We start from the raw sequence: 26,894 nt of genomic DNA, 5'->3' as shown, positions 1-26,894 counted from the left end.
AGAAAGAGAAAAATTAGACAAAAAAGAATTTATACCAAAGAAACAACACCCTTATTTTTTTTGTTCTCTATTGGCAATTTTCCCAATATTATATCCATCAAATACATAGGAATCCAATATTTAAGAGTCTCAAAGCCAAAACAAACACAAAAGTCCAAAAGATATTTTCTAACGTTCTTTCCCAAAATATTTATCAGTGTTATGGTAGTTTTGTAATAGATTGAATTTGGAAATTTTGTTCAAACCAACTTGTAACCGAATCTTGTATTTTTCAATTTATGGTTGAATTAATATTAAAAAAACATGTTTGGTAATTAAAACATATTTTTATAATACATCGGGGTATTTCAATCCAACTTCATTGTTTCTTCCAAAATAGAATAAAAAATGAGTATGAAGTAAAAATATTTTAACTCTATTTCATTTCTCACTTCATAGTGGAGTTTATTCTATAAATAGAATAATCTTTTTTTTTTGTTTGTTCTTTTACTTAATTACGGATTAGAAAATGAAGTAGTGTTATAATATTTTCATTTCATAATCACTTTTATTCCATTTTAAAAGAAAAAATATAGTTTTACATTGGATATATATGCTTTTAGGACATTTCCAATCCAACTTCGTTTTTCCTCCAAAATATAGTAAAAATGAGTATGAAATAAAAATTGTTTTAACTCCACTGCATTTCCCACTCCATTATGGAGTTTACTCCATAAATAAAATAATCTATTTTTTCTTTGTTCATTACTCCATTATGGAATAAGAAAAAGAGTGAGATTTGAATATTAATTTTTACTATATAATCACTTTTATTCTATTTTGAAGGAAGCTGCACTTAGAAACTTTCTTATTCCATCTATAAATTAATATCTAAATTCTTAACCAATTTTTATGTAATAAATATATAGCAAATGAGACTGAAAGTGTATAAAGAGAATATCATATTTGATCGTGTAACAACTAACAAGCATGTGGAATCATTGCAAGCTTCCAAATTAAAGTTGAACCAGCACAACCAATACTCATCATAATCGTCATAATGATAATTAACCACACATGTTTCATTGATTTTGACATCGTGACTATTCTTACTATTAAGAAGCTTCACCTAATATTCCCGGTCAGTTACCTTTTGTCTCCATGCATACAATTTTAAAGGACCACAGTGACAGTACATAATATTACTTATTTAATTACCATCATGTTTTAGTCCCCATTCAGTTTACCTAAGCCATACTATTATTTAACATACAAATAATACAACACACATGTATATGTGCTCCCTTTATACTAAACAATGTCACCAAGCTAATAATCCAATATATAGTTTTCTTTCAGTTTCAAAATATGATGATCACTGTCATGCATATATTAACTTTCTACTAATGAAATCACAATGTAGTGATGTTTATATGCGTTAGCAGTGTACTTTTGTGGGTGGGGTTTTTAGTCTGGTCCAGGAAACTCATTACCTTGAAAAAGGTCCGAAAGTTTCTAAATTCAAAATCATAATTTAATTCTAAAGGGTGTTAGTAGATGAAATGCACAAGAAGCATGATACACAGTTAAATTTATTTTAACCTTTTTGGGGTTTCAATAATAAAACTAGCCCTCCACCACAAGTTTTTTGCACCAACAATCTACTAATATAACCGTGAGATCGAGACGCATATAGAAAGAACATAAAATGAGTGGATGTGAGTTAGTTTTACCTCCATTGAGCCAAAGAAGAAGAGGTTTTTTGTTTGGATTCTGAGTGGCTTCAAAGAACCAATAAAACAATGCTCTTCCATGTGTCTCATTCACCGTCACATAACCGGCGTATTGCCGGAATTTTACCGGTGGTTGTCCCGGAAGCTCCTTCACTAGATCAGCTCGTTGCGCTGCCAAAACCCTAGACCGGAAACAACCATTGTCGCCGTCCTTGTCATCATCGCTACAGAGCTTTGCTTCTAATGATGAGCCAAGAAGACAGGACACAAGAAATAGGACAAGAACAGAACGCACATCATGATGAAAAATTCTCATTTTGTAAAAACTTTATTAATGTTTGTGCTCAAATCATATAAAGTCGAATATAATGTTTGTTGTGAAAATTATGAAGTGACTGCGTAAGCTTATATAATGTGGTGAGAGTGAGAGAAAGAGAATGATTTCGAAGACAGATAAGAACACTCTGTAGACTCACTGGATGGTAACCATTTCCATAAGATAAGACCTAAGAAAAGAAAAATCAAAATCTCAAAAAGTAAGGAAAGCGAAATTTTATCTTTCCAATTTAGAATAATACTGTAAATAATAATAATAATACTAGCACTTTCTTTTTTATAAATTGATAGGTTTGTTATAGATCAAGTTTCCTTTTTAATAGGCGTTTCTCTTTTTGTTTACACTAGCTAGAGGTAAAATATCACACATGCATCTTGTGCCTTGCATTTTATAACCGTTTACACTTGAAATTTATAATTATTCATTCATGTGTATTAACACTATTATTATGAGATTAGGACATGTTACCAAACAAAAAGAACCAAATGGGCAATAAGGAAAATATGACAATAGCAATTATATCGTATAAATAGAAGTTTGTTATAAGTCGTTTTTCCCTTTATGGGCAATTAATATATCTTTTTTTGTTTATACTATACATTCAGATGCAACTTGTGCAATATGTCTGCAATTTCAGTTATAAATTTTTAAGAATTATATAAACTAAAAAGATAATATAGAAAAATGAGAGAGAACTAGAGATAATGAGAAGTGATTGGTCAATGAATTGGAATAGAAGGATCCAAACAAAAAGCAGAGGAGAGCGAAGAAAGTGACGGTTCATAAGATTATCTTATTAACAGATTTGACCAAACACTCTTATATTTACTTCTCTCATGTTCTTCCCCCTTAAAACTAGCAACAAGCAAGCTATCTACATAATATTTATATTATAATGTGTGGAATTGTGATGTATGTGCAAGTAAAATATCTGTCATACTACAAAACAGAATGTTACGGCATTGATTGCGTAGTGAAGATACAGTTTCTGTGTTATATACGTCATAGAGGTGTGTAACCACATGAGGTTACAAAAAAAGGTGTATCTTATTGTATGTACCCATAATATCATACTTGTCTATACAATTAGAAATCAAGACATTTCGATGTTACTTTTCACTATGTATATTTCTTTTTTGTAACACAATTTTTACTATGTATATTACAATGCTTTTATAATTAAACAATTTTTTTCAAGATTTAAATTTAAATTTAACTTAGTGACAAAAAGTTATATTTTGAAAGATAATTTTGCTTATAATATGGTTAGTTTGCAGACCATAATATCTTTTCTATTATTAACAACAGAAAACATGTTAAAAAGAACAATAAAAAACACAAACACTACGATGTCGTATTGCTGGTCCAACGAAACAGAGTAAGGAAAGCTCAGAAACAGAGCCGTTCATGTCTCAAACACAAGAAGTGGACAAGCTTAGCTCTATCTTCTCCAATCCTCCGTCTCTTAGAGTTAGTCAACCTGTAATTCAGCAGAACATCATCAGCACATAACTCTCTTGTTTTAAACCAAAAGCTTCCAAATCTCTTCATCTTCGCTTCTCCAGAATCACCAAAACACACACATTCGGAGTATAGGCCGCAAATCTTTCTCCATCAAGGGGAAGTCATATGGACATATCATAACGTTTGGAATGGTTTCTTTCCCTGTATGGTTAGCTAAGTGACCCAAAGCTATTGTTCACCTGGAAGAAGGATCATATCCATCAAAGAGCAGAAGTTTTCAACTTGGTGGGTGAATGTTCTCTTGAACTTGTCTCTGCTGCTCAGACAAAAAGAGGTCTTACCAGTCATCGCAATGATCTCTTCTGCATCAGTCTCCACAGCTTCTCGTCGCAACCGGTTAAAGCTGAACACACAATTGATTTTCAAGGACTATTAAATGTGATAATAAGCAATGCTAGTTCTCAATCATGCAATGCTAGTTTCTTCTATGTATGTTTGTATTATAAGTATTACTAGATTTTGACCCGCGCTTTTAAAGCGCGGGTTTATTTTTGGTAAAAAGAATTTAGTATGATAAGAATTTGTATTTTAAATTTTTAATATACATATCTCTGTAAAAAATGCATCACTATATTTGTGTGCATTGTTTAATTTCCATTATTTTATAAAGGTTACGTTTTCGGAATTGAGAAGAACTAAGATATAATCAAAATATTGTGGATTAATTTATTGGTCAAACTTATGGGTTTCGTAAGGGTTATTTAAAGGTTAAATATGTGGGTTTTGCAATTGAAATTCTTAAAAATTATAAAATCAGAGATATAATATGTTGATTAAGCTTGAGTTGATAAGTTTCATTTTCTTATTATGTTGTGTTTATCTATAAGAAATAAGAAATATGATTTGTGTGATTCCTAATAGGTTTAGGATAGTGTGAAGATATATATATGGAGATGCATTATGTTTTTGCAGAACATATATTCTGGCGTGTGTGATTACTTGTGTTTTGAGTTTTTGATATTGAATAAAAACAAGAGAAGGACTTCTTGTTATACAAGGTGTGATTCTATATTTGGTATGAGAGCTTCCATTAAAGACAAAGTGTGATCATAACCACGGGAGCAAGATCATACAGTCACCATGGGAGATTCGAAGGAGATAATAACCAATACCAAACCGGGAGCTAAAGACATCGGATCGTCTACGATAAAACTTCCTATGCTAAACTCTTCTAACTACACTGTCTGGTCTATGAGAATGTCTATTGTTCTTAAGGTGAATGACGTCTGGGAAACAATTGAACCAGGAAGCAAACATGAAAAAAAAGAACTATGTCGCCATAGCTCTAATGTGGCAATCTATTCCGGAAGCATTGACCCTGCAGATTGGAAATCTCACTACAGCTAAAGCAGTTTGGGATGCGATAAAGGCAAGACACGTGGGAGCTGAGAGAGTACGAGAAGCACGAGTGCAAACTTTGATGTCAGACTTTGACAAACTCAAGATGAAGGAAGATGATAAAATAGATGACTTCGTCGGCAAGTTAACTGAAATTTCTTCAAAGTGTTCATCACTTGGAGAGACTATTGAGGAACCAAAACTAGTGAAAAAATTCCTAAAAAGTTTACCAAGGAAAAAGTTTATTCAGATAGTTGTGACCATTGAACAGATGTTGAATCTCAATACTACGAGCTTTGAAGACATAGTGGGGAGATTGAAGGCTTATGAAGATCGGATTTCTGAAGAGGAAGAAGAAACTCATGATGACTCGAGCAAGCTTTTATATAATGAGAGCTCTGGATATAACTCAAATCGAGGACGAGGAGGACGATCAAGTTTGAGAAGCAGAGGTCGTGGTCGCGGAACATTTTCTCAACAACGAGAAGCATATAGGCAAGGGCGTGGTGGAGACATATCTCATATTACTTGCTTCAAGTGTGACAAACGTGGATATTACGCATCTGACTGCCCCGACAAAGAATTGAAACTCCAGGAAGTAGTTGAGAAGAAAGAAGATGACACACATGAGGCTGATACACTAATGATGAATGAGATAGTATACTTAAACGAACGGAAGGTGAATCCCACGGCTTTCGAAGCAGAGTCGGATGCAGTCAACGTTTGGTACCTTGATAACGGTGCTAGTAACCACATGAGTGGTAATCAAGGTTTCTTTCATGATCTAGATAAATCCATCACTGGAATGGTACGGTTTGGAGATGATTCAAAAGTTGAAATAATGGGTAAAGGTCAGTTCGTTTCATCATCAAAGGAGGTGAGAAGAAAACTCTGAAAAACGTCTACTATATACCTACCTTACGGAGCAACATAATCAGCCTTGGACAGGCCACTGAAGTAGGTTGTGAAGTACGCATAAGAGAAGACACTTTGAGTTTGCATGATCGTGAGGGACGACTGATAATCAAGACGACGAGATCAAAGAATAGATTGTACAAAGTGACACTGCAGGTTGATACACAGGTTCGATGTCTCCAAGCAAAGACAAGCGACATTGGAAGTTTGTGGCATGATCGCTTAGGACATATCAATAGCGAAACCATAAGGAGAATGGTCGACAAAGAGCTTGTAGAGGGCTTACCTACTGTTAAGCAAGCTAAGGAGACTTGTGTCTCTTGCCTTCGTGGAAAACAGTCCAGAAAGTCTTTTCCTCAAGCAACGAATTACCGAGCAAGTTCATCACTTGAGCTTGTACATGCCGATCTCTGTGGACCCATTACCCCTGCGACCTCAGGACATAAGCGTTATATCTTTGTGTTAATTGACGACTGCACACGTTATATGTGGACAGTCCTATTGAAAGAAAAGGGAGAAGCGTTTGAAAAATTCAAGACATTCAAAGGTCTTGTTGAACAAGAAACAAAGACTAAACTGGAGTGTCTCAGAACTGATAGAGGAGGTGAGTTCACCTCGCATGAGTTTGAAGTCTATTGTCAGAAGCATGGAGTGAAATGACATCTACCGCACCTTACTCACCGCAGCAGAATGGCGTAGTTGAACGACGTAATCGAACCCTTCTAGAGATGACAAGGAGTATCCTAAAACATATGGACCTACCAAACTACCTTTGGGGAGAAGCAATACGACATGCTACCTACTTGATAAACAGAGTTGCAATTAGGTCACTGGAGGGGATGACTCCATACGAAGCCTACAAAGGTAGGAAACCAAACTTATCTCACCTAAGGGTATTTGGTTGTGTATGTCATGCGAGAACATAGTCAGCAGGTAGAAAAAAGCTTGATGATAGGTCTAGGACTCTGGTTCATCTAGGAACAGAGCCGGGATCCAAAGCTTACCGACTATTTGACCCTCTAAGTAAACGTATCACTGTGAGTAGAGGTGTTGTTTTTGAAGAAGAAACGAAGTGGAAGTGGAACGAAAAGCGAGCCGGTAAAGAGATTGATAATGAACTCGACTTTAATATAAGAAAGTTGGTGGATAGTACTCTTAGTGATGAGAACAGAGTAACTGAAGTGGACAAAGAAGATGAAAGTCGAGATGAGCACGACTTTGACGAAGAGGCAGAGGAAAGTAGTGATGATGAAACCAACGAGAGCACTCAGCCACGGCGTTCAAAGCGAACATCTAACAAACCTGCGTATCTCGAAGATTATGTTCTACTTGCAGAAGTCGAAAGTGAGCTGCTGTTGATGATAATAAACGACGAACCTTGGACTTTTGAAGAAGCCAAGAAGATGAAAGTGTGGGTTGATGCGTGCAAGGATGAGATATTCTCGATAGAAAAAAATAATACTTGGGATTTGATTGAGCTTCCTGCAGGTGTTAAACCCATTGGGTTAAAATGGGTGTTTAAGATCAAACGGACTGCAGATGGAACTATCAGTAAATACAAAGCTCGGTTAGTGGCAAAAGGATATGTGCAGAGACATGGCATAGACTATGATGAAGTATTCGCTCCCGTGGCTCGTATTGAGACAATCAGGATGATCATCGCTTTGGCTGAGTCACATGGCTGGGAGATACATCATCTTGATGTCAAGACAGCGTTTCTTCACGGAGATTTGAAAGAAGACGTATACGTCACTCAACCAGAAGGCTTTGTGGTTGTTGGGCAAGAACATAAGGTTTATAAGCTAAAAAAAGCATTGTATGGCTTGCGACAAGCACCGAGAGCATGGAATATAAAGCTTAACAAGATACTTCGCGGCTTGATGTTTCAACGATGCTCGAAGGAACCATCACTCTACGTGAGACAAGGAAGAGGAGAGGTTCTTATTGTGGCAGTTTACGTTGACGATTTACTAGTTACTGGGTCATCTCTTAAGGCGATTCTTGAGTTCAAACGAGAGATGTCTAGTAAGTTTGAGATGAGTGATCTTGGGTTGTTAACTTATTACTTGGAATAGAAGTTATACAACATAGTGGTGGTATTGTTCTTAAGCAAGATGGTTATGCAAAGAAGATACTTGAAGATGCAGGAATGAGTTCGTGTAATCCAACTCATGTGCCTTTAGAGATCAATGCTCTGTTTTCTAAAGCTCCGAATGAAGATAAGATCGATGAAAGAGCTTACCGTCGCAGCATTGGATGTTTGAGATACTTGCTGCACACACGAACTGATTTGTCCTTTAGTGTTGGGGTTTTGAGTAGGTATATGCAGGAGCCAAAGACCTCACACGGAGCAGCTTTGAAGCAGGTACTTAGGTACTTGCGAGGAACGTGTTCACTCGGGCTCCATTACACACGCAGATGCGGGACTAAGCTATTAGGCTATAGCGATAGCTCCCACAACGTAGATACTGACGACGGTAAAAGCACCTCTGGACATATCTTTTACCTTGGAGAAAGCCCCATTACCTGGAGTTCAACGAAGCAAGAACTAGTGGCTTTATCATCCTGTGAAGCAGAGTTTATGGCTGCAACGGAGGCTGAAAAGCAGGCTATTTGGCTACAAGAACTCTTGAGTGAAGTTGTCGGAACGCAGAGTGAGAGGGTGGTGATCAAGGTTGATAACAAATCTGTCATTGCGCTTACAAAGAATCCTGTGTTTCATGGTAGGAGCAAACACATTCATAGAAGGTTTCACTTTATCCGAGAATGTGTTGAAAACGAACAGGTTGAAGTTGAACATATCCCTGGAGTTGATCAAAAGGCTGATATCCTTACAAAGTCACTTGGAAAGATCAAGTTCAAGGAAATGAGGAGATTGATTGGAGTGCAAGACGTGAATGAAGAGAGCTTCAAGCTTAAGGAGGAGATTGTTGATTAAGCTTGAGTTGATAAGTTTCCTTTTCTTATTAATGTTGTGTTTATCTATAAGAAATAGGAAATATGATTTGTGTGATTCCTAATAGGTTTAGGATAGTATGAAGATATATATATATATATGGAGATGCATTATGTTGTTGCAGAATATATATTCTGGCGTGTGTGATTACTTGTGTTTTGAGCTTTTGATATTGAATAAACAAGAGAAGGACTTCTTGTTATACAAGGTGTGATTCTATATAATATGTTAATTCGAATAACTAATACATTTAATAATTTAGGTTCTGCATATTTTTATTCAGCCACAAGAGCAACACTATCGTTTTCTTGCAAAACAACAATATATCCACAATCTACTTTTCTACATTTAGATATTAAGAAAGTTATATATTCCAATATATGCAAAATCTATCATTAAATATGTTCAAAAGTATGAAAGTTGTATATTTCAATATAAAGGAAGCTTTATGTTTTGATATATATATATTTATATATATATATATATATATATATACAGTATTCCAATTTTAAATCACAAACTTTTCAAAATGAAAAAAAAATTTCAAAAAAATTCCTTCAAAATAAAATTTACGTATTATAAATTGATATCTTGAATTGAGATTATATTTTAATTTGTTACAATTTAGTTAGTATGATTATTTAAAATATATTTAGTATAAAAGAAAATCTCGAAAACAAATAACAAAATCTATTTATTAAACTGATTGAGAGATGTGCACAAAAAAAAGATATTAAGTGAAAATACTGTTACCATCAAATATTTCAAGCACAAAATCTTTTGAAAATTGAAAATATTTTTAATTCAAGATAAAAATCATGTGTGATAACTAAATATATATTTCAGTTTTCTTTTTTTACAATTTAGTTAGGATGCTTATTTTAAAATATGGTTAGTATAAAAAATCTCGTAAACAAATATTTAAGACTATTATGTTAAAGATTTTATGTGAAAATACTGTAACCATCTACTATTCCTTCGAATACTGTAACCTTGCTAAATATGTGTATAACTTTTAAATAATATTTACTATATATAGATATTTAGAGGTTTTTGAGGATCTATAATATTAAATGCAGGGTTTAGAGATATGTTTTAGGGAACTTTATGATTCGAGATATGATTTTAGGTGTGCACCTTGTATTTAAATGTAAATTAAGAAAATTGACAAACATTTTTTTGTAACAATTATTGAGAAACATTAAATGGAGTAACATTATATACACGTTTTCTTATAAGAAAAATAAATATATAGTAGATGACAAAACTTTTTTGAATATTTGTAAAATATAATCTCAATGTTTCCATAGAACGTATGTAACATGTATTAAAATAAATTATTTGCTGAATGAAGGGCTAGTAAGGAGGATAAACATTTTATAGTGTAGATTAGATATGCTAGTGCTTACGCTATAGTATCTCTGCCTATAGATATATATCTAATAATATATAGATAAAAGATGACGCTTAAGAAAAAAAAGTGTAAAGATTTAATCTAATAAGATATAGATTAAAAATGTGAGGCGTGAGAGAGATAAATACGAAGTTTTCGTGGGTTTGTATAGCTAGGATTTTTTGGGTTTCAACTTTCAAGTCAACAAAATCCTTGATAATTGTAATTTTGGAGATCGATGGGTCTTATAATTGGTGGAGAAAGATAACAATGGGATTGGTTTTAAAATAGTTGATTCTTATTAGTTAACTATATAATTAGCAAAATAACTAAAAATGTTTAAAAAAGATAATGGCACTCTCTTGTAAATAATTTGAAAACTAATGGCAGAATCCTAATAGAGATTCTGCTTTAATAGTATAGACTATAAAGAACTGAAAACATCAGAAATCTTGAGAGCATGGCTCAAAAACCTCCATTGATGAAGATGGTTGCATCTTCAGTAGCACACCTCCATGGCTGCAGGCTGCAGCACCATGTCTAGGCATATTACTTAATAATAGGCCTCATACTGTGCTTTTGGGTTTTCTTATATTTTTCTGTCCGAAGATAATAAAATTTATGGACACTATCTTGTGTACAATAAATATATTCATCTAAAAAACCTATACTTAGTAGCTTATTATTCATATAATAAATTTCACTGATTTTTTTTCTTATATAATTTTGAGTGTTCTTTTCTTTTTGATATAACTGGATCAAATGCATAAATGATTGTTAATAGAAATCACTAATTTGTCAAATATCTACATATAAAAATAAAGAACTGAAAATTGTCAAAATTATTAAAATTCATATATTGTTTAAATACAGTATTACTATGTATATTAATGACATGTCAGACATGAAGAACTAATATTGAGCTAATGTTGAGAACTGAGAAACCAGAATTAATTACATGATAAGATGGAGTGAAAATCAAGAATTATCATCAATTTTTTTTAATCCTTTTCTATAGATAATAACCCATTTTATTTCGGATAATGGGAATATAAAATACTCTTTACTAACTTCCTCGTAATAATAATATAAAAATGCTAACTTGACGTGAAAAAAATAATACAAAAAGAAACAAACGTGGACGAAGCAATGAGCTCAATATGATAGAGGAGTAACTTAGGCCACCCATCATCAACCACTTCTCATCTGAATCATTTCCCAAACACAATCTACAACCCTATTTCTCTATATAAACTCCCAATAATATTCGACTTTTGAAATTCCCAAAAACAGACCCTACTTAAAGTGTAAGAAAAGTTATATACACCCACACACACGAGAATCAAGAACCCGCATGAATATAAAGACACAACATCTGTCTGCTCACCATCAAACCCTATTTTCTCCTGAGAGAGCCACAAGAAACTCATGCAATATTCTTCACCCACTAGCTAAACTCACCACCTCCATTGTTATTATTAATCTCTCTCCATTCCTCCCTCTCTCTCCATTATTCATCTCTTTTTCGCAATGAGTACCAATTCTTCTTACCATCTCACCTTCAGTGACGCTAATGACCCTCTTGTTTCACAGAGGCTGTTTCTCCTCAGAAACGTTCAAATTCTCGAGCTTCTTCTTGCCCTTTTAGCCTTTATCGCCATACATTCCTTGCGTCAGAAGAAACACTACGGTCTTCCCGTATGGCCCTTTCTAGGGATGCTTCCTTCTCTAGCTTCCGGCCTCAGAGGAAACATATACGAGTGACTAAGCGATGTTCTCCGTCGTCAAAACGGGACTTTCCGTTTCAGAGGCCCTTGGTTAAGCAGCCTCAACAGTACCATTACTTGCGACCCAAGAAACGTTGAGCATCTCCTCAAGAACCGTTTCTCTGTCTACCCTAAAGGTTCTTACTTTCGAGACAACCTCAGAGACCTTCTAGGAGAGGGTATATTCAACGCGGATGACGAGACTTGGCAGAGGCAGAGGAAGACCGCAAGCATCGAGTTTCATTCAGCGAAGTTCAGACAGCTTACAACTCACTCCTTGTATGAGCTTGTGCACAAGAGGCTCTTACCAGTTCTTGAAGCTTCGGTTAAAAGCTCTCCTCCTATTGATCTACAAGACGTGTTGTTGAGGCTAACGTTTGATAACGTATGCATGATTGCTTTTGGAGTCGATCCAGGATGTCTCGGTCCAGACCAACCCGTGATACCCTTTGCTAAAGCCTTTGAGGACGCGACCGAAGCTGCAGTTTGTAGATTCGTCATGCCTACTTGCGTATGGAAGCTCATGAAGTATCTTGATTTAGGAACAGAGAAGATGCTAAAGGAATCAATAAAAGGTGTGGATGATTTTGCTGATGAAGTTATCAGGACGAGGAAGAAAGAACTGTCTCTTGAGGGTGAATCCACAAAGAGATCTGATCTCTTGACGGTGTTTATGGGTCTGAGAGATGAGAAGGGAGGTAGCTTTTCAGACAAGTTTCTTCGTGATATCTGTGTGAACTTCATACTTGCTGGGAGAGATACTTCTTCTGTTGCTCTCAGCTGGTTCTTCTGGTTGCTAGAGAAGAATCCAGAAGTGGAAGAGAAGATCATGGTGGAGATATGTAAGATTTTTGAGGCAGAGGGATGATAATGGTAAGGGAGGGAAGATAGATTATGAGCCTGTGTTCGGACCAGAAGAGATCAAGAAGATGGATTATCTACAAGCTGCTTTGTCTGAAGCTCTTAGGTTATACCCTTCAGTTCCCGTTGATCATAAAGAGGTACCAATTTCTAACTAAATCTGTTATTTTTCCTTACTAATCTCTATTAAGTGCTTACCAAGAAAGCCAATTGTTTAAAATTGCAAACATATACTTTTCGTATTTGAAAGATTAATATTTTAAAGATGTTCACACATATTAACAAAAAAATATGTAGTCTTATCTATTAGTAATTTTAGTTTTGTTTAATTTAAGTTTATTTGCTTTCAAATAAAGCTTAACATTCAGGTTTTTAGGCTTTAATTTAATTTTAGTTTTGAAAAAAATGAATTAATTAAAAAATTTGCTTTTGAAATAAAGCTTATCATTCATGTTTTTAGAATGTAATTTAATTTTAGTTTTGAAAAAAATGAATAGATTAAAATTTTGAAATATCAATCTCTCAGATACAAAAACAAAATTCAAAAAATCGTTTTTAAATGTGGATGGACTACGGAATTGGGAAGAAAATACTAAGTACTTGATTAGTTACTGTTAATATTTTATAGTCATTGGACCACCAAAAAGCTTAAATATGCTATTATGTTTGGTTTCTTATTGGTTAGCTAATCGGTAACAAGAAATAGTATTTATGAAAATTACTGGGAAGACAACTAATTAATATGCAGGTATCTTAAAATCATTTCTTTTATGAAGAAGTGAATTACTACCTGTTTGACTTCTTGGTTACACACAAGAATGTTATGTTCTGCTGTTTCCCCATGAAACCTAACAACCAACTCATTCATATTAAATTTCTATGATGTTAAACCTATCACCTCGCGCGTGAGGTAACTATAGAGTTGCTGAAGTTTATTTATTTGTTACAATTATTATTCAGGTACAAGAAGATGATGTATTTCCTGATGGAACAATACTGAAAAAAGGAGAAAAGGTTATATATGCTATTTACGCAATGGGTCGTATGGAAGCCATTTGGGGAGAAGACTGTCGCGAGTTTAGGCCAGAGAGGTGGCTAAGAGATGGACAGTTTATGAGTGAGTCGGCATATAAATTCACGGCCTTCAATGGCGGTCCACGCCTTTGTCTAGGCAAAGATTTTGCCTATTATCAGATGAAATCTACCGCGGCTGCTATAGTTTATCGCTACAAGGTGAAGGTGGTGGAAGGTCATAAAGTGGAACCGAAGCTAGCTCTTACAATGTACATGAAACATGGCTTGATGGTCAATTTGATCAACAGGAGTTTCTCCGAGATAGATCAATACTATGCCAAGACTATTGAAGATGGTAGTAGTGTTTAATGTTTAAGATTTGTTAATTAGTTAAGATGGAGATCGTAAGAAGACTGTTTACTTATTTTTGGATCATTTGAATTTTAAAATAATGCTTATTTTTTCAATTGGTCATACGATGATGTGTTTGGTCTAAAATCCAAAAGGGTTTTTAGTGTTTGTGGAAATTAGGACGAAGGTTGTTATGGTTAGTTATATGTAGGCCATTTCATTGTTCGAATATTAGGAATACTAGTTGGTCATGGGGCTTGTAATATCATATAATAAATTTATCTTAGAATTTATCTATTTTTCTAAGTACGAATTTTATTAGGTATAGTATCATATTATAATCAAACTTTTATAACAAACTGTTCTTCTACTAACAACAAAATCGTAAAGAAACTAAACGGTTTGGTGAAAACTATCCTAACTTTATCCTGAAAAATAAAGTGATGGATGGGTATAACTTTTACATATTAGTAGACCTAGACACATATCAGTGAACGTTCATACAAAGTCAAAATATGTATCCAAATCACTTTGAAACATAACTTCGCAACAATTTTTGCATGTATCTTTATCAACGGCTATACAAGTTTCAAATTTTAAGCATAAAAAGATTGCATAAAGGTTACATTGTTTTTCTCACAACAATTTGGAATACAATTTCAACTTATAAGGTTGTTTTCTTAAACTACACGATGAATAAAATCATCTACCAACATAACCTAACTTCTTATCGCGTGCCAGAAAAATTACAACCTAAGTTTATCTCATCCTGGAATAAAAATGCATGGGTTTAGCCTTCAGGGTCCAAGATTAAAAAAAAAAGAAAATTAAATGTTACCGAAACGCTGATTTTATGTAAATTTGGTTGAATCACTGCTAAGCTGTCTTAGAAATTTACTACTAGTATCAAAGAAAACTCAATATGAGACATGGAGTCATAATAAAAGAAAGAAAGATAAGAAGACAGCATGAGAAACTCTGGCGATGTAGAAACGTGGACACAACCATAACTAATCTGTAATGCTATCAGATCGAACTTAATCTAAAACGTCGTCAAACTTTGGGATTTATTTTCAATTTCTTAACTTCAGTTGTAATTAGTTTTTTGGGATATAGTGTCTGAGATTATCAGGATATATATCAATCATATATTGGTAGACTAGTAACTAAACTTTAATTTTACATTCGAATTATAAAACTTCTATGTTTTTGTGAAGCAAAATAATAAGTTATATTACTGCCTTACAAAGAAAATTCCTATAAGGCACGATCTTGATACTTGGAAACATGTTAAGAAAATTTATATACTTACATCGCATTATCGAAAGCGTGCGAACACAAACTGTTCTAATAAATAACTAAAACAAATCAAATGAGATTAAATCCCAACTGTTCAGAATCATCAATCCTTACATAATATTTCATTTCTCGTTCGACTCAAACTTCAATGGGCAAACCGGAGAGGAAAGCCAGAGAGAAGACGTTCTCTTCTTCGTCGTCTTATCTTCTTGGCTGCTTCGGTATCTCCCGGAAGATACACTCACACAAACAAACGCTAGACGACGGCGCCGGCGGTCAAGAGAATAAGAAGAAGAAAACAAGGAGTCGTTGGTTTTCTCGAGCGACAGCATTCCGTGTGAAAAACAACTGCGAGATCACAACGACGACGATTTGTGAGACGAAGAAACATAACTCGACTATTGAAGATGATAAGCAAAACCTGTTTCGGGTGTTACGTCAAGTTACTGACCCGAAGAACATAACTGCGGTTGGACAACATGAAACTAAAGAGGTATTTATTCACTACTATTTATTCATTCCTTTTTTATTTTCTTTCCCAAAACAAAATAATTTGTTTTATTATTATTCTATATTCCTTTTTAAATACTACAATAATTTGTTTTATTATTATATTCCTGATTGTAAATAAAACTTTAAGCCACAATTAAAAAAAAAAACATCTTCTCAGTCTAAAAAAACAATTTGTCAATTTTTTTTTAAAAGAACATTGATGTTATGTTCTGTCCCAAAGAAGCTTTTTTTTTTGTTCAACGTCCCAAAGAAGCTAAAAAGTTTTCTTTTCAGCAAAGAGACACAAACCCGGAACCGTTGACTTTATCAGGATACGACATGTGTTACGGAAAGGTGTCAACTACTACAGTTGGTGTCGGGAAACTCGAACCGACTACAACCGTCGGGTCCGGATCCAAACGGGAGAAGTCTTCACGGGTCAGGAAAGCGTCGCGGGTTGACTCGGTGATTGGGATATCAATCATAATGCTAACGCTAATGATCATGTTGATGTGGGGGCGTCTGTGTGCTATTATTTGTACATGTACTTGGTGTTACTTTCTCCCTCGTCTCAAACGCACACGCACTGGTGGCGGTAAAGCTGAAGGCAAAGATGATTTGGATTTGAACTCTGCGGCTTATAAGAAAAAAATCGTTTTGGATGGGTTTTTGGTACGGCAGCAACGCCGCGTTTTGATGTGACCACCTTTTGATATCATTTATATTTTTTTGTTAATTGATTATTATTATTGATTTCCCTTAGTTGTAATCTCATTTGAATATCCATTGTGATTTACAGTAATGTCTATATGTTGTATTGTTAACAGCTTTTGAAAGTAAAACCTTTGGTTCAACTTTTACCAATCCTATGCAATAGAACAAGGACTAATCTTTTGGTTACAAGATCAGTTGATGAATACTGTTAACTACATAGCCTAATTGAGTAAAACAACATTTTCTAGCATAATATACCAACATTTTAGTTTCAGTGACCTGACTTTAAATTACTTTCTGTCCCAAAAGATCCTGAGGTAATAATGATCATCAGTGACGAAAAAGCTTTACCTCCGAACTTGAGAAACTCTATTGATGAGAGGAGATAGCAATCTTCTAAAGCCTAGTAGTGTTCCCACCAAGACCTGCAACTCTCAGCTCCCCCAACCAATCTCAGAATCTCTAATAAACCTGAACCAAGAAGACAATTCCCCCATCTTACATATTCACATTGTTTATGTTTTACGAGAGACAAAACTCACTTATGTGTGTTCTTTCTAGTTCACTGTACACAAAAAAGAAGACAGAGAGTACAAGAACAAGAGAAGTTTCTTACATCAAACTTTTGGCATTATCAGATCATGAGACAGCCTTGTATAATGCGCACAGATTTCCCCAGCACGATGATTGCCATCGCTCACGGTGATTTAACTTTGTATCAAAAGCTTGTCGTCAGACACAAATCACCTTCAAGAAGATATGTTCTCGCAACTCAAGTCTCAACACAACACACACAAGTATATAGAAAACTATCCCCCAGGGCATTTAATTCCACAACACAAACAACAGGCGACTTGAAAGCATATACCAGGAATCTAACTGTACATGGCAGCTTTGATCTGACGAAAACCCACACACAAAAATAAGTAAACTCGACCAACTACTGAATGCCCTCAAAATAGCCAACTCTTGTCAAGAACAAATGATTAAAACACAAACTGTTATGTTCTGGAGCACTATTCTACCTGGTTCTCAATCTAGTACTTGTTCCCCAACAATAATGTACTTAACAGAAAAAAGCAAGAAGTAGTTTGACAAATTAATTTAGGGAGAGGGTAGAGAGACCTCAAACTTTGAATAAATAACACTGAATCATAAATTTTAGACCGTCACTGGAGAAAGATAAGTGTTTCCACTTTTCGGATCAAAGCAAAACAAACACATACACATTTGTCAAATAACACATAGTTGAAAAACGCTACACAACTTTGAAGATATATGCACGACAAAAGCTTTCTCAAAAACCAAAGATTATAAAGCTATTGAGCAAAAGCCTAAAAGATCGCACGCATGTTCACATGTCATATACCCCCATGGCCATGACCACATAAAGACTTAAAGAGGCAATTATGCAAACCACTCTTAGACATGACACACAGCTGCATTAACATGCTTAGAAAAACAAGTTAAGAAGGCTGTTGTTTTGAACACACTGACATAAGATTAGCTGGCTGTCTCAAGCCTAGCCCCAGAAGAGAAAGATATGAGAACAAAAATTCAGTACAAAAAATAAATAAAAATATGAAGAGAACCCCGTGGTAGAGAGAGTAGTTATAGGGACGTCTACAACCATGGACCTAAAGGGACTGTACTCATTCAAACAACAATATATAGACTAAGCAGTAAGCCTCTGGTCTGAGAACTAACAAAGACCCACTACTAAAGCTTAGGAAAAGAATCATAAAAACACTATTTGACTATGAAGTATTGAACCAGTAAAAGCTTTGTGCACATTGTGATAATTACAGGACTGAGGAACGGAACTCCTAACCAATTTAAAAAAAAAACACTAATCTGTCCAGATACAATTGTCAGGAAAAAGAATACAATTTACAGAATCCTGACAAAAGTTGTTTGCCTTTTGAAGTGAAAAAGTTCTCATAGAAGAGAAAGTTGTATAACTGTTAACTGTTTGATGACAGTACTGACTTAATTTTAGAATTTAGAAACTCAAACCTAGAGGATTAATCTTGTTAATGAGGCACTAGCAGCTCCTTTTTCCATTGATATTGACAGGAGCAGACCAACGAAATTCTACCTTAACCTCAAGCTGGCCTCCAACAATTTGCGGTAGGTATGTCTGACCGAGATGGTAGCATCTGGGAAGCAGCATGACCTAAAATAGGTAATTTAAAATGGTAAGAATAAAGTATTTGAAAGTGCCGTTAGGAGTCTGTAATCAGATGCAGGTGAGATAATCTCACCTGGAGTTGTAGGCACAGCTTGCAAGTTACTGGCAGAAGAAGGCTGATAGCTCATTGCCACTGAAGGTGGCCGAAAAAAATCTGGTGAATTGCACATAAGACAATCAATAACAAGGATAACCATGACACAAACATACAAGCTGGAAAATTATATCATAGTTAACAGATGCATCTCAAAGTTCACAAGCAATCATGTAAATTAATACGGCTCAACATTAAGAGAGTATATAAGGTATCAAGTATCTACATACTGTCTGTGACTCTGGGAAAGCCTGGATGTGAATTTCTCCCCTGTATCCAAGCACCACTCTGGTTTTCTGCACTACGACCACTTGAAGACATCCGCCATGGTTCCTCATTTCTAAATCGCCGTCCATCATCACGTTGAGGTGGGAAAGAATAAGGATGAGTGTAGGAACGCTGGGATTGTGACTGAACATGGCTTGGATACGGAAAATGACTGGACGGTGCTGAAGGCAGGTTCCTAAGCATAGGTCTTTGGGATAGAGGGATGTTCAGTTGAAACCGTTGGTTCTGTGACGAAGCTTCAGGATTAAAACGTGCATCGCTGTTCCCAAATTCTAGTTGTCTGGAGGAAGTAAATGCTGAAGGCTCCCTGGAGCTACACACTCCTGCTGGAGAAAAATTAGATGATTGCTGCACGAAAAATTCAGTTTTTCCAGCCCTCTCAACATGACTTCCAGGCCCTTGGACAATTTGATCACCCTGCACATGGTGCACAGGAGTTTAACCATAAATGATAAAATAGGAAAATATACATTAGGAATTTGTGTAACATCAAACATAATAAATCAACGAACGTACAGTGAAAATGCTACCGCGATCTTGCTGCACAGATCCTGGATATGTTTGATGCGATAATGGATATGCTAGAGGAAATCCAAGTTGAAGCGGTAACTGTTGATGGCTAGCAATGGATTGTTGAATGGTTAACGATGGTGGTAAAGCTATAGATTGTGCAGGCGGTGGAGGTGGAGGTGGCGGTGAAGGTGGAGGTGAAAGGGGAGGTGGTGGTGGTGGCATCAATGGGGGCGGAGATGAAGGCGGAGGAGGTGGGGATGGAGGTGGTGGAGAAGGAGGTAGAGGAGGGGGAGATGGAGGTGATTCGTCAGGCAGGGGAGGAGAATCCTCTGGAAGAGGAGGCACCCCAGTTGACTTTTCTGCAACTGGTTCCCTAGCATCCAGTGACTGACCCTTTGTCTCATTCCCACAGAAAGCGGAAGGTGCTACATCTTTCGGCTGATCACATACATCTTCCATTTTAAGTTCACGATCTACATCCTCTAAAACTCTATGGGCTGTATCACTCAAAGTATCACGTGCTTCCAAGTCGTCTAAAGCATTGAAAGGTTCCCCAGATGATGTATTTTTCGCATCTTGTGGTATTGGAAGATTTGGAAGATCGTCATCTTCTTCATCATCTTGAAAGGTATGAGGAGAGAAAAACCCTGGCAGCTGAATAGTTGCATTGCTGCAGAAAAAATGGTAAATAAGTTCATTAACACTCGAACAACTGATCCCAAACTCATTGATAAATAGATTGACTTTGCCTGTTCTTTTGTAATCAGCAATATCTATGAGATCCAGAGAGTAAACTACTAAGAAAGACAAGCGTTTAGCATACCTGCCATACTCATCAACAAGCATCCCTTCCATTTCTCTGATAGGATCATTTACAGCACGCTCAGATCTGGAAGGACGTCGAAACCCAACAGTTGCATCATCAGCAGAAGCTCCAATATCATCTATATAGTGACGCAGAAGAGATTCAGGAAAGATTTTCCTATCAAGCCACAACTTCAAAACCTAAAAAAAAGGACGTCACTGACTCCAGCCTACGAAAAATGAAAAGATAACTTCAAAACGAGCAAATAGTAAAAGCACCTTCAGACATTTACGACGGTTATCACAAGCATCGGTCCCTGAAGGAGCCGCAGCCCCTAAAAGACGTGGCAAAGCAGCTTGCACAGTAGGAACATATGAAGCACCAGCAATACCTACACAAAATTCATAATCTCAGTAATTACTTATCTTTCTAGGTACAAATAGATTCTAATAGCAAACTTTACTAGATGTACTCTTCGAAATGCAGTCAAAAATAAATAAACAATAAAATCCAAATACTATTAGCAATTCAGTGAACTGAAGATCCGAGAACAGGTAGGCAAGAGAAAAGTTCACCTTTTTGGTTGTGCGAACACTGGGTGATAGAGTCAACAAGAAAGAACAAGTCCACTTTTCGATGCAAGTGAGGCTCACTTTCCAACTTTCTTATGAGAAGTTCCACCACCTAGGTAAGAACACAAATAAATTTCCCAGCTAAAGCAGTTTACGTAGCAAGCTAAACATCCAATAAGCTAAGCGGAGAAAAATGCAACTTAAAAGTAGCTTTCTCTGTGCAGCCTAACACTAAGTTTGTGGACAGCCTTAAGACAGAACATAAATATAAACCAACCGACCATCTTACCTCACTAGCAATCCCATACTTGGCACAATCAATTGCTAGGCGTGTTGCACGTCCGATACTTTCCTTAGTTCTCGATAAGGTCTCTATCATGCCCTCAAAAGCATCCCGAGAAACAGCAGCCTCAGTGCCACCACTAAGTGACCCTCCAACTGACTCATGCCCTGAACTACGTCTTCTCTCTTCATTATCATCAGTCTCATTTTGATTTCCTGATGAGGACTGATGCTCATGATTTGACGGAAATGAGTCTTGTTGATGTTCTTGAACTGGGACAGGCATTACGATGGCAGCTGAAGCATGCTGAACCATAATTGGGCAATGGCTCCTCATCTGAGTATCATTGATGCCTAAAAAACTAGGGTCCAATTTTCCAAAAATTGAATTTTGCGAATGTGCTAGTTTTCTTTTGGCCTGTGCAGCTGCAATTAGATCCTTCATAGATGCAGCCGAATCTGGGGTCCTCGCTCTGGTGAATGGAGCACTCTCATTTTCTCGATTTTTATCAAGCCTGCATTATAAAAACTAATTATAAGCGACAGAACAACAAAACCACACAAAAACTACGGATAGAACGTGACATACATAACAGCAGAGAAATCCTCAGAAGTGTCTCTTAAAACCCCAGCATCATTCAGACGTAACCCAGCTTTTGAAACCACTGTTGGCATATCTCCAACTGAAGCTGGTTTATGTCTCTGATTTGTAGGCTGAGATCGGGTAGAGCTTACTTTATCAGATCCTACGACTGCTTCCTTACCAGAATCACTATGAGGCTTCTTTGCCATCAAAGCACCAGAAACTTTGACAGATGGTTTGACAGGTTTATGCTGTCCAGCAACCTGCTTGTTAGGTGACACCAGCTGAGGAGACTTCATAGGAGATTGCAAGATTTGCTTTACATCCTTTGCCGGCAACTGGCTGATGGGTTTTACCATGGGTAAGATGTTTGTAGAATTCTCCACATTATCTGATAATACACGTGAAGTATCCTCACAATGTTTACGCAGAGGTACTTTCCTTAGTCCCATACTCTCTGTAGATCTAGCAGATATTTTGGCTTTGGTAGAAGTATCACGACCTACGTTAGCATTTTTAGGACCATCAGTCAATACTGGTGTTGCTTTTGGAACAACGGCTTGACTTCCATGTAATGGGGTTTTCGGATCTTCATCATCATCTTCGTCATATACACAAACAGCCCTCCTTTTTTTCAGCGACTGTGAAGCTGGAACCTTGACATTACTAACAGAAGATGCACGGTCTTTCTGTTCCAGTTGACCTTTCTCGGATTTAACACGAGACCCAGAAAAAGGAGGCGAGGTATCATGCTCCACTGTTTGTCTCCGGCGCTTTGTTGCAACTATTTTATCATATTGTAAATCACCTCCACGAGCACTTAGTCCTACAACAAGTTCACGCTTAATATCTGATACAGTGCCAGTAGAATCATTTTCACACCTGTCTTTGTCATTTTTACCTTCACACCGCGGCTTTTTAGCCGCACGTGAGCTCTCATCTACTCTTTGTGCAGGCTTCCCTGATTCACTTTCAAGCCTCCTTTTCTTGCCGGAAACCCCATCCTTAACGCCAGGTGGAATTTCTTGCTTAACTCCAGACACTTTGGACCTAGATTTCTCTGACAACAGACCTTTTGACTTTCTGAATTCTGGTTTACCACTAGTATCTCGACCATCAGGGGCATGTGAGTTATTGCTTTTGTCTCTGCGAACTGTATCTTTACCTTCTCTGTCCGAGCCACCTGCTTCCTTCTTTATTCTCTTACCGTTGGGCAGATCCTTTTGACCATTACCAAATTTCTTAGTGCAACCATCAGGTCCTTTATCAAAATCTTCTTCTTTTATTTCAGGGTCCACCTGCTCTAGTAACTCGCTACCCGAAGATGTGGCTGTGGATTCCCGAAATGGAGACGAACCCTGCTTCTTTGTTTCAACTTTTTTCTTTTCTACTTTCGGGAAGTAAGGTCCCACCTCAGAATCTAAGTTATCAGTTCCATCAGAATCAGTGACGATGTGATCTGATCCATCAACTGTCTCATCCTTTACCAAACCAGGATCCGCAGCATCCATCGGATCCTCATTACCCAAAACATCAGACTTGTGATTTTGCAACCCCTCAAATTCTGTGCTTATTTCCTTCACAGCCTGTGCAAAGTACTTAACAGTTTTACCTTGACATCTAGCCAACAGTTTGGCCTTTGACTCACTAGTGAAGGCTTGGATATCAGGTGGTGCAACAAAAGCTCTGCAATAAAGTAACGTAACTTGCTCAACGCACAACGCAAATAAAAAAAATCAACTCTAAAGACATAGTAAGCAACAAAAAAACACACAACCAAACATCAAGTAAAGGTGAAAACTTTTAATTAAGGTAAGAGAACACCTGATAACCGAGACCTAGTGCCTAATTAGCAAGAATGATATACTAACTAAAGTTGATAAATGAGAAAGGTCCAAGAGAGTTGCCTTACATTTCCTGTGTACCAAAGAACTGAACAAAGTACTTCCTGGGATCTGGAGCACGATCCCACTCTTCAGGCCGGCTGATCTGAAACTCAAAAGAACCAAATTTTTATTCATTCAAAATAATTTCACGCTCACTGTTTATCAAGATGAAACCTTTATCAACATATGTGATTCATAACTGTAGAATCTGACAACATAATCAAAAACAGTAGAATCTGACCGATTAACTAAAGAGATAGATAGTCTACCACTCTCAGTATACATAGAGATTCATGAAACCTTTTATCAACAATGAGTTTCTCACAAATTCAACAGTAAACAGATTAATTAAAGAGAACAGTAGAGCTCATCAACGAAATAGGAAACTATACAAAGCTAATAATGTCTATGGAGCTTTAGGCACTATAGAGCTCATCAATCAACAACCAAACCTTAGCAGGCCAAGCGGGGAAGCCTTTGACTTTGGCGAGGACGAGATCACCGAGAATCAGCTTCCCGTTGTCCTTGCCCTTGCTGCCCGCTCCTCTTTTACGCCCCGGAGCCATAGGAGGCGACTATTGTTGTATAAAACCCTAATTTTTTCAACACAATTGAGCAATTCAATCCCGTAAAGATACACCAATAAGAAACTCTGATTCCAATTCGCTGGTTGAGTCGTCAACAGATACAGCTATGGGTCAACAGAGAGAGATTGAGGCAGTCGCGAGACGATGAGGCTCAGGGCTGAGAGAGGTAATGTGAATGAGGGAGAAACTTGGGGATGAATTCTTTCCTTTTCTTTTTAACATAAGGAGAGATCCAATTCTCTCTTTTTTTTTTTTTTACTTTTCATTTTTCTTTATTATCTTAACTTCTTAAGCTATTATTGGTCATAGTCATACAGTACAGATCAGTATTTCATTTTTAAAATTGTAAACACTATTACTGATTTGAACAGATTTCCTTTCTACTATTGTGAACATTTATTATTGATTTAAACAAAAAAGCAAACAAAAATAATTAATAGAATTTCCATTTCTTTTTTTCTGTTGAAATTTAATATGTTTTAATCAACAAAGAAAAAAAAAGATGGTTACAATACAATATGATCCAGATGATCAACTGTAAGGACTTTCCATTTATCTTTTATAATCTTAAGCGATTGGTTATAGTCTTATAGATACATAAATTTATTTCCTTTGTAAAATTGTGAACATTATTATTGATTTCTTTTCCATTGGAGAACCAAAACTAGACAAAAAAACAATTAAATACTGTATCATATCTCGAATTTTTTAAAAACCTTTTTATAATAGTTAGATTGTCCAAGTGCGTTTTCGGTCACTTGTGTAATAACACAAGAGCTGAAAGTTTTTGGAACAGGTTCCAACGAGAGGGAAGCTGCATCGTAAATCTTGTACACCTTTGAGAGATCATTTACTTATGCCTTATTGTCGCAAAAGGTTGCAAGCCGTTCTGCAATTAAGCTTCCACCTAATATTGCTTTACAGCAGATTACAAAAGCTTTTTTGAATGCCTCGTGGAAGGGGGATACTGAAAATAGTCCCTGACATATTCCACGTATTTATCGTGTAGACTAGCTATCTCTCTGACAAGCACCTTGTCGTTCACGCGACGACGGCCACTGCTAAGTGCGTCTTGACTTGTTCTATAAGGGCATCCAATTTTGCAGTAATATGAAGCTTGAAGATATCAGCAAAAGCCTTCAATCTTTTGAAGACCGCCAAAAAACTTGGCGAGATATGAAACCATCTTCTTATGATTGTTCCACATATGGCAAAGCTCATGAAGCATTTCTTCCCCTTGCTTGTTCTTTACACATGGTAACACCTACACACACATATTAGAGAGAGAAGTTGTGTATTAGAAAGATTCAACTATCAAACATAAAAATGATATGACCTGTGAGATATTACAAAATGATATGAAGTTTTTAGTTCACCAAACACGCTATCATCCATCTTCATTTATGTAAACCTATGTGAGAATGAGGTAACTTCAAATCAGACCATAAAAAATCTTACATAAGTAAATTACTTTTGTCATCATTTATCTATAATAATATTTTGTACAATTATTGTAAGAATGAATTGGTTCAGTCAAACAAGGACCAAAATAACCCATTATTTTTTTTTGAAAAGAACTTTTGTAACTAAGTATAAACTTAGACTATTTTTAAGGCCGATACCTATGTAACTAAGAAAATTTAAATACTAAATTTCAGTTTACATATTTATTTATTTGATTATTTTAACTATTTTGATTTTAACTATCTATTTTATTTTGATGTATATGCCATTTGTATGTGTTGGCGTAGTTTATGACAATTTTATCAATATTTTTATGTTAATTTTTGAAAGACTTAGCATATATCTCAAGTTATTTTTGTAGTTTCTTTTTTTAGTTTATCTTAATTGGTATTTTAAGTTATTATAATAAATTTTCTCTTCAGATTTCTAAACATAGTAAACTATGATTTTGATTTGGCATGTTTTTCTTAGTTTTAAATTATATCTATAATATTTTAATAACATATAGCCCTTCTCATAAAAATACACAATTTTCTTTTTTCTGTTAATATTTTTATTTTTTTAAGATTACCTTTTTATATTAATTTAGGTTTTATGTTGAAATAAACAATTTTGGTAACATTGACATTTATTAGAAATAAAAAATTTAACAAAATGATTTGGCATATATTGGTGACTTTTATAGTTATAACTGTTTGAAATTCTTGCATATTTTTTTTCCGAAAAATTACCATATATTCAATTATCTTATTTATTTTTTTTACTTTTGTTTGCTTTCCTTATTTGATATTGATTTCTGTTCTATTTTGAAATAAACAAATTTTTGGAATATTGACATTTTTGCAGATATAAAACTAAAATAATGATTTGTTATATTATGATTAGTTGTATTAGATCCTATGTGTTCTTTTTTTTTTTTTTGATCCTATGTGTTTTAAATCATATTATTGAATATTT

At 35.6% G+C, this 26,894-nt stretch overlaps 2 protein-coding genes and 1 pseudogene across 6 annotated transcripts; 2 read left to right on the top strand and 1 right to left on the bottom strand.

Annotated features, from left to right (window-relative positions):
• Positions 1 to 11,435: 11,435 nt before the first annotated feature.
• On the top strand, positions 11,436 to 14,418 carry LOC130500630 (cytochrome P450 86B1-like; annotated as a pseudogene).
• Positions 14,419 to 15,505: 1,087 nt separating this feature from the next.
• On the top strand, positions 15,506 to 16,812 carry LOC130500627 (uncharacterized protein At5g23160-like). The gene is made up of 2 exons (XM_056995552.1): positions 15,506 to 15,959; positions 16,241 to 16,812. The coding sequence occupies exons 1-2, from the start codon at positions 15,615 to 15,617 to the stop codon at positions 16,658 to 16,660; spliced, it is 765 nt and encodes a 254-aa protein (XP_056851532.1). The 5' UTR covers positions 15,506 to 15,614; the 3' UTR covers positions 16,661 to 16,812.
• LOC108812374 (ENHANCER OF AG-4 protein 2) lies at positions 16,813 to 24,682 on the bottom strand. 5 transcript variants are annotated; one of them, XM_056995551.1, is made up of 14 exons: positions 24,339 to 24,682; positions 23,913 to 23,989; positions 22,902 to 23,686; positions 22,007 to 22,826; positions 21,425 to 21,932; positions 21,139 to 21,247; positions 20,842 to 20,954; positions 20,582 to 20,763; positions 19,762 to 20,428; positions 19,188 to 19,662; positions 18,937 to 19,017; positions 18,689 to 18,848; positions 17,289 to 17,571; positions 16,813 to 17,143 (listed from the first exon to the last, which is right to left on the bottom strand). In XM_056995551.1, exons 1-12 carry the CDS (start codon positions 24,450 to 24,452, stop codon positions 18,778 to 18,780), a joined length of 4,002 nt encoding a protein of 1,333 aa, XP_056851531.1. In that variant the 5' UTR covers positions 24,453 to 24,682; the 3' UTR covers positions 16,813 to 17,143; positions 17,289 to 17,571; positions 18,689 to 18,777. The 5 variants fall into 5 exon arrangements, with proteins under 5 accessions (XP_056851531.1, XP_056851527.1, XP_056851528.1 ...); XM_056995547.1 differs by having other exon boundaries at positions 22,007 to 23,686; positions 24,339 to 24,681; XM_056995548.1 differs by having other exon boundaries at positions 17,289 to 17,419; positions 22,007 to 23,686; positions 24,339 to 24,681.
• Positions 24,683 to 26,894: the final 2,212 nt, after the last annotated feature.

This window comes from Raphanus sativus, unplaced genomic scaffold, assembly GCF_000801105.2.
Source record: "Raphanus sativus cultivar WK10039 unplaced genomic scaffold, ASM80110v3 Scaffold0002, whole genome shotgun sequence".
Taxonomy (NCBI): Eukaryota; Viridiplantae; Streptophyta; class Magnoliopsida; order Brassicales; family Brassicaceae; genus Raphanus; species Raphanus sativus.
This window is presented reverse-complemented; position numbering and strand designations above follow the sequence as displayed.

Coding starts and splice junctions, on each gene's coding strand:
- LOC130500627 (XM_056995552.1), top strand. CDS start 15,615: ATGGGCAAACCGGAGAGGAAAGCCAGAGAGAAGACGTTCTCTTCTTCG. Junction 15,960..16,240: donor GACAACATGAAACTAAAGAG/GTATTTATTCAC, acceptor GAAGCTAAAAAG/TTTTCTTTTCAGCAAAGAGA.
- LOC108812374 (XM_056995547.1), bottom strand. CDS start 24,452: ATGGCTCCGGGGCGTAAAAGAGGAGCGGGCAGCAAGGGCAAGGACAAC. Junction 23,990..24,338: donor TCCCCGCTTGGCCTGCTAAG/GTTTGGTTGTTG, acceptor TTTGAGTTTCAG/ATCAGCCGGCCTGAAGAGTG. Junction 18,849..18,936: donor AGCTGTGCCTACAACTCCAG/GTGAGATTATCT, acceptor TACCTATTTTAG/GTCATGCTGCTTCCCAGATG.